Source organism: Sinohyriopsis cumingii, chromosome 19 (genome assembly GCF_028554795.1).
Source record: "Sinohyriopsis cumingii isolate HCF-2022 chromosome 19, ASM2855479v2, whole genome shotgun sequence".
Lineage (NCBI taxonomy): Eukaryota > Metazoa > Mollusca > Bivalvia > Unionida > Unionidae > Sinohyriopsis > Sinohyriopsis cumingii.
Window position 1 is genome coordinate 33293174 of NC_142979.1, and position 12946 is coordinate 33306119.

Consider the following 12946-nt stretch of genomic DNA (forward strand, 5'->3'; position numbering starts at 1 on the left):
TAACAAAAAACAGTGCAAAATGGGTGTGAAACCAGCTGTAGCACTTCCAGTATCAACTGATTTCTCTTTTTTAAAGGCACAATTGCAAAAAAAGAAAATTACACAAGTGAAATAAGAAAAGACAAAAACATACTTACTGAATCAATAAGTAATAATTAAAAAAATGTTCATGATGGCCAGAAACTGGCATAATAAATGTCTGAATGGTACCATTTTCACTCAGGACCAACTAAACATATTGGACATATTCATTTAGGACGGGGGGCCCCAAGTGGCCGAGCGGTCTAAAGCGCTCTTCGTTACGGATCACTGCCATCTCACCTCTGTCTGCGGCGGTTCGAGTCTAAGATTCAGCCAATGTGGGCATGTGAGAAAGCTTGCCAGTAGCTTCTTGTGGGTCGGTGGTTCTTTCCGGGGTTTTCTGGGTTCTTCCTCCACCATTAATACTGGCCCCCATGTATAGCCTATCGTGCTGAAAAATGGCGTTAAACCCCACAACAACAACAACATTTAGGACAAACCAGACATCATAAAAAAATTAGTCCAGTGACGAACTTAACAACATTATTTTTATTTAGGAGGAGTAGCAATAACAAGATTTTCAAGCCATACTAACCACCACATTGACACCATTTCCATGCAGGATGGGACAGCATATAAACTGTTTCACTGAAAACCCACTGTTGATTTGAGCATCCATTCAGGAGTGCCATAAACAATACCATCAAGATGGCTGCGATGGTGGCCATATTGGATCTCTGATTCAATGGCACCATTTACATTTAGGACCAAGTAGATCATTGGATGAATGTGTGTGTGTATGTGTGTTAAGATTAATGGCAATCCTCCAAGTTGTTTAGAAAAAGTGCACAACCGACTGATACAAACTCAGAAGCAAGCCAAACAATTGGACTTAAGTATGTTTAATTAATAAAATAAAATGTAAAGCAGACCATCTACTGGGAATGAAAACTGAAAATAGAACTCTGGTTTTCACTTTCCCATAATTTGCAAGATATCTAATGCTAAGTTTTGAATAACTGAATAATCACTGTTTTGACTGGAATTACAATTATGACTTTTAATCTGACAACCAGATGTCTTTACTGGATAACCAGACTTTTTCAGTTAGCCATACTTTTTGAAAACATTTCTAACTATATACACATCTGAAAGATGTGTGATCCGAATGTGTCGACTTGGGTTCATTTCATCAGAGGCAACTATAGTCCATCCAACATACCCACCCTTTAAACTGTATCTCCGAGTGTGAAGTCCAAAATACATCCACACTTCCTTTCTTTCATTGAAGTTCGAAGTCATTATATAGCTTCAGAATAACTATTATGCTTAAAGGTACTATTTATACACTTTTATTGAATTTGGGCATAAAAATCTACATAAACATTCTCTGTTTCAATATATCGTTAAAAAAAATTGAGCTTTGTGTTAATTGCACCACCATGAAGAGAACTGCATTAAAGTTCTTGCAGGGTTGCATCTAGAATTTTTTCAGTCTGGGCATGCTGCCCACCCACCCCTCTCCCCAGTTGGGGGCAATCTGGAAAAAAAAGAAGGATTAATCTGGTCATAGCTGGGGCCTCTCACCCCCCTCACCCCAGTTGGGGACAATCTGGAAATAAAGAGGATTAATCTGGTCATGTACGTTGTAACTAATTATTAGCTGGTGTTATGTGAAAATTAAATCAATATTCTTTTTCTTTACATTATGTTTCAAAAAAATTTTTCAACAATCCAATAAATAATTTTAAAACGGCAACCATTCAGCAGTTCTACAGTACCAAATGTTTGAAAGTTACTGTCACATAAAATTACATATGAAATGAAGAATCTCCACAACACATCCGGTACTGACTTCTTTGCAGGTATAATAAGGAACTACAGCACATCAATCATAATACACAGCCATTACTATCATCCATCTCTACAATTAAAATTAAAATTCATTACAAGAAACAGCAGAAATTAATATGACAGTAGTCTGACAATACAAGACGCTGACCCTGATTTATATGACAGGGATAGGGGGTTTAGAGGACTGGACATGCTGCCATAAAAATCAGTGCTGTGTAGCTTTGTTCTAACAGTGATTACAGGAAAGCTGAAGACCAATTTTCAAGTACATACAACTGTATCGCATAGTGGGCAATTTTCGATTTTAGCACGATTTTCACTATTCCTCGTTGTAAATGTAACTCCCAATAAAAGAAAACTGTAACCAATCACATGTTAACCAGTCCCTTTTATTCCAATTTAGGCCAAATGAAAATGCTGGCACATGCATGGTTGCTCCAGACACAAAAGGAAAGAAAAAAAAACAAGCGACCATGTGTATTCTTCAAAATAACTGATACTAGCAATAACAATTTTCAAGACGGCTGCTATGAAGGCTACAGTTTGTTACATACATACCATTTTCATTCAGGACTGACTACACATTATAATCAGTCTTATGGAGAAAATTCCCTATCAATAAGACCACCCATTCAGAAGAAAAAAAATAATAATAAGATTTTAAAGTTAGTTGCCATGTTGACCATGCTAGGAGTCAGATCTGCAACATTTTTACTAGGAGCAAAATGTCTTTTAGTGAAAACCCCATGTCAATATGACCATCCATTTCGGACGGAATGCAATTTACTGAAGCCCCAAAGCAATGTGCACTTGTATGGGAAAGCTCAGACTACATTACTGAAGCCCCAAGGCAATGTGTTCATGTTGCAGTGAATATCTTTGACACAAGATAAGGTGGACAGTTTGCCCAAATAATCAATCCTGTTTGATCATCGATGATTCCAAAGTCTGTCTGTCTCTCTCTCACACACAAAATCTAACCAATATATTTTTTCTATTAATGCAGCAGCCTGATATTGTGATATCTGCTATAAAAAAGAGGTACCAAAATTAAAAAAACAAGAACAGAAAAACCATGCAATTACTACAGTTTACAATTTGTTGTTGTTATTTCTGAAGGCAAATTATTTCAGTCAGTACTTTATGGCACTCTACTGTTTGTAAAAATTAATTATTGGCAACAAGAAAACCTAATAGGGTACTCTGAAAATACCCAACACTTCAAACATTTAAACAAAATGGCATTTTGGGTCATGCCTGAAAAAGTTTTATTTCCTCAGCCCCTCAAACAAGCAGTGAAGGATGATAATAAAAGCAAGATGTTGCAGCTTGCATCTTTTTTCTTCTGTTTAACTGGTATCTAAGTTACATATAACATCCTGGGCCCACCAATTGTTTAGTCCTAGATACCCATTCTTCAACTTGATGAATGGTATGTTTGTTTGTTAATTCTGCGGGTGGGGGGTTTGGTGGTTGTTATTTTTTTAACAGGAATTATGGAAAACCTTGCTTTGTAGGCAATTTCTGTTAATTTTTATTTAAACATGACTTAAGAAAAACCTTGATTTGTAGGCAAAGCTGTGAAAAGGTAAATTAAAGCAGATAACACAAGGCAAGTCGACCAATTTTAGCACCTGTCAATGCTTTAAACTGTCAGTATCTGATGGTTGTAACAAGTACTTATCTGGTATTTATCACTAATCATCATCACTCTGCTGAATAGTCTTTTCATCTTATAAGTTAAGCAAACAGCTGTAAACTGAATCAAAACAAACTCCATTAAAAGCAAATTGTTGGCTTTTCTTCGAGTTCAAAACATCTTGGTTATCCAATACAAAGCACAAAGGGGCAGCACAGTGAAGTATACCAACTAGATTAAACTGACAGATTGCAAGGCAGATTTGTGATTTACATTCAAATACACAATGAACATGACCATGGGGCAAACAAGCCTATTAAGTTTATAGAAAAGAGGAAAGCATATAGTGATGACAGTGATAGGGCCAATTAAAAACATAATATGTATTTCTGTTTGGTCGATTGTGTCTGTTTTTCACTGCCGACCCCAGCACTTTTTATCCCCCAGGAATTTTTATATTAAAAAAAAAGTTTTAAAAATATTCTTAACATTGATTTGTGCATAAAATTGAGCTGGTTCATCCCAGTACTTGAAGTGCTTAGCACATTATATATACTAATCACTATAATATATATATTGTTCAAATATTTAAAAAATCAAAAAATAGTTTTAAATTCCTGAAACTCATTTATGCATCAAATTAAGCCAGCTTAACCCAGTGCTTTTAGTGTTTAGTACATTATATATTCTAATCATATATAATATTAAAAAAAATTTAAATACCTACCAATACTTATTTTAAAACCAGTGCAATAGGAAATGTGCATACTTTTTTGGGAGTCTATGGCCAAGTGGTTAAGAACTGATCCCTCAGTAATAAAAGTGAGGCTGAAAAGGAATACAAGTCCCAAACCTAACAGACATGCCCGTGAAAGTAAGTTTTGACAATGGGACAATAACTGGTCAGAAACTTTTAATTGGCTTTATCAAGTCCAGAGTAATGGACAAATTTTAGCCAAGTGCATTATCTACTTTAAAGAATGAATTTTGATGACATTGCCAGATTTTAGTATTCCTTGCATATCTGATCATTTGTGCATCAATACTGCACATAAATTACAAAATCAACCATTTCTTGATAATTTGCAAGAAATTTTCAAAACCCCTGTTAAAGCAAGGGAAAAAATCTTTCAGAACAACCAGTTTCAGGAATCTTTAGTTCTCTGTGTTTTTATGCCATGAAACAAGAAGAGATCACATGATAATTGTTGTGGGACAAAACAATGTTGGAGAAATGGACTATTCCTTTGGTAGTGGAAAACAACACCAGGATACCAGAAGGCTGGATATGTGTAAAAATGGCCCTGTTATCCACAGTGAATTACACTGCTAAGCATGGACAGCCGATGAACCAATCTGATAAACTAAACCATCGACCAGTAAAAAAAATTGTCAACACTATAGATTATTGATTGTTCACCATTTTATTTCTTTCTGATTCATATTTTCAGCATGTTCGAGGGTCCTGAACTCATCACTTCATAATCTTTCTATTCAGTGCCCTGCTCGTTTTTTTTTCTTCTCACAAAGATCTTTTATGTCCTTTGTATATGACCTGCTGGCACATGTGCCAGCAGATCTGGGTCTATGAAGTTTATTATGAGTAATCAATAGAATAAACAACACAGAAACTTATCTGCCTGCATAGTATGCAATGGCAGATCAGGGTATCTTAAAACAACTTATGACTGAGTATATACGGTAGTTGCAATGCATGTGGTGAGAGGAACTGGTGTAATGACTATAGTACAGACACCTGTGGCAATTGTTTAATTATAATATGGTTTGTTTTATTTAATTCTGGTGTAATGACTATAGTACAGACACCTGTGGCAATTGTTTAATTATAATATGGTTTGTTTTATTTAATTCTGGTGTAATGACTATAGTACAGACACCTGTGGCAATTGTTTAATTATAATATGGTTTGTTTTATTTAATTCTGGTGTAATGACTATAGTACAGACACCTGTGGCAATTGTTTAATTATAATATGGTTTGTTTTATTTAATTCTGGTGTAATGACTATAGTACAGACACCTGTGGCAATTGTTTAATTATAATATGGTTTGTTTTATTTAATTCTGGTGTAATGACTATAGTACAGACACCTGTGGCAATTGTTTAATTATAATATGGTTTGTTTTATTTAATTCTGGTGATCAGCTTTCACATTTTTTTGTCACATGCTTTGTGCTATGGAGTTTTTAAACAATCAGGTAAACACAAGCACCAAAACAATTACAATGGTTAATTACTAGGGATAATTATGGGCATTTTATGAATAATGTCTTGGGTGAAGTTAACAGTCATTGGAGCTCATTTTCCAATGTCTGATATAACACACTCACACGAACGTATGTGTGTGTGTGTGTGTGTGTGTGTGTGTGTGAAGTATCTGCACTTCATCAAAACCAAATGGAAATGTGTTTGTGGCACTGATAAAACCAGAATTTCAATTAAATCAGAATGAACTGTCAATTTTCAATCCTCAAATTTAAAATTAAGGAATTCTTTATTTTAAAAAAATTAAACAATGAGGAAACCTGTCATTTGTGTTCTTCAAAGCTATGACTGTTTAAAAATCACACTGTACCATGAAACATGTGGCAATTCAGTGGATAAGCACATTATTTGTTACATACCAATTTTAATAAAACCTCATCAGCATTTAGCTTACTTTCAAATATAATTCTTAAACAAGACTGATTCTCATTACAATATTTATTATGAATTGTTTTCATTCCTCTAAAACATGATCTATTAGTAATAAAATGCACGCAATACACGTGTCTTCATTATCAAAAGAGCAAGGTTAAAAATAAAGGTTAACAATTGCAAAGTTTTCATTTATTTACATATACATTAGAACCTGAATAATTAAGCTACTAGATAATTTTGCAGTGTTACATCTAGTGGATTTGGCCTTTGATCTATCTATTGCAGATTCATTAGGGAGCTGCCCTTTCTCAAGTGAACTGCAAATATGAAGATAAATATTCTGTGGGGAAACTAGAAGAAAGTAAACTTATTATTTGGAGCCCAAATTTTTTTTTGTCTCCTATGACCTTGAAATTTGACCACTAAGCTTGAGAATCAACTGGGACATGACTCAGCCTAAGTGTAGACCACCAATGATTTAGGAAACTTAGCATTACAAGCAGAAACCCAAACTATTACAATGTTCAGTCCTACTGACCTTGAGCTTTTGCTCCTCAGCCTAAGAATCATGAGTGAACTGCTTCTGCCCATGTGTAGTCTACCCATGAAATCTGATGGAAAATTATGGCCAAGAAACTTAATATGTCATGCTGAAAGAAAAATCACATTTTCAGCTCCAGTGATTTCAACTTTGGACATAAGTTCCAGTGATTTTGACCTTGGACCCAGTAGTGCAAAAATCAATATGCTTCCCAGCCGACTCATGTTTATGCCACATATGAGGTTTGGAAAAATAAGACCACAGCAAAGTAAAGTTATGTTGTGGAAACCACTTGTCTATAGATCATAAAAGATGGATAGATGGATGGACAAAAAGATAGATAAACATCAATTTCGATATAACCACCCACCTTCTGTCAGGGGGATAAAAACCAATGTACAGTAAAACCCACTTTTCAAAAATAGCTGAAATAAGACAACTCCTATTAACAATAATATTAAGTCCTTACTAACAATCATAATATCAAGTCCTCATTAACAATCATAATATCAAGTTCTCACTAACAATCATAATATCAAGTCTGCACTACCAACCATATTAAGTCCTCACTAACAATCATATAAAGTCCTTACTAACAATCATATCAAGTCCTTACTAACAATCATATCAAGTCCTCACTAACAATCCTAACAAGTCCTCACTAACAATCCTATCAAGTCCTCACTAACAATCCTATCAAGTCCTCACTAACAATCATATCAAGTCCTTACTAACAATCATATCAAGTCCTTACTAAATATCATATCAAGTCCTTACTAACAATCATATCAAATCCTTACTATCATATCAAGTCCTTACTAACAATCATATCAAGTCCTTACTAACTATCATATCAAGTCCTTACTAACAATCATATCAAGTCCTTACTAACAATCAAGTCTGCACTAACAACCATATTAAGTTCTCACAAGCAATCATATTAAGTCCTTATAATTTATAACAACTTGTCACTGTAATGATCAGGTTTATGCTGTATTGTAAGAATATAACCCCTGTTACCAGGAACAGTCATCTTTATTTGAGTGTGATCCAACACAAGAAATGTTTATTTGCCAGTCAGGGTTCTTTTGTACCACAAGTGTTAGGCATCTACGAAGTCTGGTAATTGTAGATGGTGAAGAACTGAAGTTACTGTGTGGAGCCATTTGATTTCTGTCAGTAACAGTGATTTTGAAATTAGACCTTATGACCATGAAATCAATCGGGTTCTTCCTTACCTCAAGTGCAAGCTATCCACAGTTTGGTAACTATAGATAGAGAGCTCAAGTTATCATTCGGAAATTTTTTCTGTCAGTCAGTCACTGTGATCTTGACAATTTAGAATTTTTAGGATAAAATCAAACAGGTTCTTCCTTACACACAGTGCAAACTATTCACAAAGTTTGGTAACAGTTGAATGTGAAAAAAGATAACATGCAGAAATAAATTAGTAACACACTGATGGACAAACAGACATCATAACATAATATGCTCGACCTTACGGCTGGCATATACAAAAATGTTACCTGATTCCACTGCTGCGTCTGGAAGGTGTTCTGCTGGACAGAATGGATGAGAGTGATGGTGAGGATTCGTTCCTCAGAGGTGGTGCTGATTTTGGGGTCTCCAAGCCTGGAGATGTGGGACCTTCATATGAAATCGATGATAATGAGAGTCGCTGGAGAGGTGATGGTTTTTCTGCAGGCTTTTTCAGCACTGACTTGAGTGGCGCATCTGGAGAGCTAAGGCTCTGACTTTCTGAGACAGGAGATGACGGAGATTTCATCATCTCATGGAATTCCCTCAGGCCACCTTCAGCAGAATCGGAATTTCTCCGTGAACCAGAACATGAACTAGAATGGATGGAAGAACAACCACTTTTAACTTGTTCCTCTATTGAGCGAATTAAACTTTTAACGGAAAGAGGCTGGTTTTTGTTGTGTTTACCTTCACGTAATTGCACCAACTCTTTGTCCACAGTATTGAGCACTTTTCCTTTCAACTCTGCTGAGGATAAGATAGATGACTTGGGGGCATTGAAAGTGGAAGCCCTTTCTTGAATCTTCAAACTATCTAGTTCAATTTTCAATTTTTCAATTTCTGATTCATATTTCTTACATTTTTCTTCCAACAATGCATTCTCAGCTTTCATCTTTTCCATTTCCTCTTGAGTTTCAATACGCAAATTATTGGCAATCACAACAGCCACCTGAAGGTCCTTCTGGAACTGGGTCCATTCCTCCGAATCTTCCTCATACCTTCCTCGCAATTCTACAAGCTCCTTTTCTAATGCTTGTTTAAACTGCGCAGAAGCTTTCACCTCCTCCTGAAGTTCTGAAATTCTGCCTGCAAGCTCCCGTTTCTCCTCCAAGTATCGGTCACAGTCCTGCTCAAGTTGCTCAATGTGTTCACGATGGTGGTCCACCTCCTTCTGAGCATCATACCGTTCTTTTTCAGCAAGCTCAATCCTGTACTCCATGTCACTCATCTGGGACTTTGCATTGTTTTTAGACACTCTGATTTCCTCCTCTCTAGACAGAAGAGACTCTCTCAGCCTTGAAATTTCATTCTGACTATGTGCTAGAACTTCCTGGGTGTTAGCTAGTTTTTCCTCCAGCTTGTCTTTCTCTTGCCTTGTGTTGTGCAAAAGCTCCTCAACATCTGATTTTTCAGCAGCTTTGCAATAATGCTCAAGTTCTTGCACCTTTGATTTCTCATTTTCCAGTAAGGTCTTGAAATGGTTCACCTCCACTTGTTCCTTATCGAGCTGCTCTCGCAATTCACTGACCTGTTTCTCTAATGATTCTCTTTCTGACTTCATTGCACTTAGTTTATCCTCAAGCAACTGAATTTTATCACGAAGATTATCAATAGTTTTATTATTTTCCCTACTTTCCACCTCAGCTGTATGCAAAGCATTTGCATATTCCAATTCCTTCCTGAAGAATTCCTCTCTCTCATCTTGAGCACCCTTGAGGAGCTCTAGAAGATGCTGATCCCTTTCAGACTTGTTGGGTAAATCACCACTGATCAAGAGATGCTTCAATTGCTCAATTTGTGTTCTACAGTGCTCCAGTTTCTCAGTTTGGGCACAGAGGGACTCTAAAAGAACTGATCTTTCATCTGCAAGTCTCTCATTCTCTTCTTGTAGCTGGTTGACGGCATCTTGCAGGTCTCCAAGTTCCTGAAGTGTGGCCTGCAGTTCTTCATTTGTGCTGTAATGTGTCTCCTCCATCTGGAGAATCCTTTCTGTAAGGCAAGCTACTGAGATCTCACTCAGCGCATCAAGGCTCTTATTACTCCCTTTGTCCCAGTTACCTCCATACTCGGATAACATGGATGGGTGTTCTGGCGTACCACAAACGTCTCCTAAACACATACCAGGCTCAGATACAGTCACAGATGAAGCACGCTTCATCCCTTGCAAGGACGAAGCCATACACATGGCTTGTCCTCTAGCACCATCAGTAGATAAACTGTCACAACTGGCACTAGTCCTCATTTGCGCTTCACATTGCGTATCAATGTTATTACTGCCAGAATTGGAAAGAACATATGACTTCATGAGCAGGGAGAGTTTTTCTGAGTCGGTGATATGCTGATCCACAGGATATCCTAGTTCAGCAAGTTTCTCCTTCAAATCTTTGTTCTCAGTTCTTAAAAAGCTGATCTCATCTTTCAGGTTATCACTTGGTAATTGTTCCTTCAGTCTCTTAATCTCATATTTATATTTTTCTATATCTGCTTTCCTCCCTTCTGCTATCTGAATCTGCTCTGAGATCCTCGCCTCAAGAATCTTTTTTTCTTCCTCAAATTTTGCCAAAAGTTCGGCATTGTAAGCCATAACATCTGCTGGAGCAGAAGTTCTCTTTCGTGTCTGGTTGTCCTTGCTCACATTGTGCATACTGCTCACCCTCTTCATTGTAGAATTCTGTGAGGAAGGAACCTTGAATACCACAGGAACACCTCCTGTTTTATCAATGTCCTGTGTACTAGTTGCTTTACGAATCGGTGTAGATGCCTTCATTGGCTTTGGTTTTAGAAAACCTTGCTTGGTAGGATGTTGCATATTTTCTTTGTTACTGCTGGATTTCTTGGGAAAAAGTTCATGAGCAAGGCCTAGACTAGACTTTGGTCTCTCAGCATACGTACTTAGTTTCCTCCTCTGATGACTGCTTAGATTTTCATGACTTTTACTTAGGTACGTTTTGCTCAATGGTGACTTTGGCAGTTTGCTATGCAGTGCAGTCTTGTGACTGGCACTCCGATTAGAATTGTCAGCCTTTGATTCCTTCATGGCTGCAGATGGCAATAGTTTACTAACAGTCTCGGTTGTCATCTGTTTGGCCATTCCAGTTGGGTTGCTCAACTTTTGTTGTCTCCTCATGATAGAACAGATCCCTTACCCATCCTGGGCCTAGAAAAGAGATAAAATATAATAAAATGATAGAACAGATCCCTTACCCATCCTGGGCCTAGAAAAGAGAGAAAATCTAATAAAATGATAGAACAGATCCCTTACCCATCCTGGGCCTAGAAGAGAGAGAAAATCTAATAAAATGATAGAAGAGATCCGTTTCCCATCTTGGGCCTAGAAAAGAGAGAAAATCTAATAAAATACAGAACAGATCCCTTACCCATCCTGGACCTAGAAGAGAGAGAAAATCTAATAAAATGATTGAAACAAGTACATGGTTGATTATCATCAAGGTATGAGAGCGAACCATTGAGACTGTAAATTATCCAAACTGGACCCCAAAAAACACAAGGTTTTCTGACTGAGCACAACTTGCAATGTGTGTGTGTGTGAGATTTGGATTTTTAACGCAGCTTTACAAAATTTTCAGTCATATTGCTACAATGTCTGCAGTGTGGCTGTTTATAGTCATGTCTAACACTGGGGCATTATGTCGCAGACATGTACAATCATGTCCCACCGAGTCACATTATCCTGACACCAGGCCAACCAGTCCTAACACTAACCTATTAATGCTGAGCACCTTGCAAGGCAGCTGTTAGTACCATTTTTTAAGTCTTTGGTATGTTTTGGCCAGGGTTCAAACCCACAACCTACATCAAAGGCAGACACTCTAACCACTAGGCCACGGGAGCGATTATAAACTTCAACACTTGCAATAAACCTAATTTTGGCCAGAAAATACTGATTCTTGTCTCAATTGAAATCTCTGATTAGAGAATAGGATGTAAAGATTGCAGAAAGCTAAAGCTGAAGATCAAAAAAGATCTGAAATTATTTGAGATTAACAGTAAAGTTATATGTACATGCAGAGAATTTGAAAATTCTAACACTAACTTGTTGAAACTTTACATTTGAAAAACAGTCTACTTTACCTGTTGAGCACTTAATGCTCTGATATAAGTGAAGAGCACTTTAAAAAACAAACTTTGGTTTCATCATATTCTGTTTGCTGAAGTTGGTATTCTTGTAAATATACAGACAAGACCACATACATGATTCCATATAAGGGGGTTTACTCTACTGTCCCGAAAGAATTTCCAGGAATACAAGACAAGACTACATCTTCACTTCACCTGTTTAGCAGTTGAGTGTTCAAACTTTCTGGTCACCATAATGCATGTAACATCAACTTTTCGTTCATTGTAAAAAAAGGCAGACTTTGAATGCTGTGTAGAATAACCCTCTTTCATCCAAAACCCATGCACGAGTGTAAAAAAAAAAATCCACCACAATCTAGAAGGTTTGCTGGGATTCATTTGTGCATACGGTTTACATACATATTCTTAATATCTGACAGACAGCATGTGATCAGTAATTAAAGACCACTATGAAATAAGTGAATGCTTACTTTCTGTGTTATCCTTAGTATCTTTTTGAAGACATGTCATTGCAATTTTAATTTGTGCTATGTTATTTTATAATATACACTGAATAAACTTGATTTCATGGAAACTATACAAGTATCTCAGGTAAGTATGGTGATTTCTGTGACTTTCATGATACCTGAGAAAGGGTGCCACACTTGCACATCTCACATAAATATACAGCACATGCGTAATATGATGTACAACAATAACATATCTCTGCTTTAAATTTAAATGACTGATCATTTGATCCTTAATTTTCACGTCCTTTTTATACAAATTCTATGAGTTATATTGTGGATGAGATTTTCAAGTGATCTGACATTAGAGTACTTTTCTCTATTTTTGTCATGTACAATAAATTCAACAACTCACTGACTATAAAT

The 12946-nt window shown here is 36.6% G+C and overlaps 1 protein-coding gene across 6 annotated transcripts in view; it reads right to left on the bottom strand.

Annotated features, from left to right (window-relative positions):
• LOC149775408 (cytospin-A-like) overlaps positions 1–12946 on the bottom strand; it is a 97378-nt gene that overhangs the window by 18243 nt on the left and 66189 nt on the right. For all 6 annotated transcript variants that reach the window (XR_016416573.1, XR_016416574.1, XM_089944068.1 and 3 more), the window contains exon 2: positions 8243–11133. Coding sequence is in view for 4 of the 6 variants with exons in the window: in XM_089944068.1 (XP_089800194.1) it covers positions 8243–11103 (2861 nt within the window). In the remaining 2 variants the exon portion in view is untranslated. The remainder of the gene's footprint in view (positions 1–8242; positions 11134–12946) is intronic.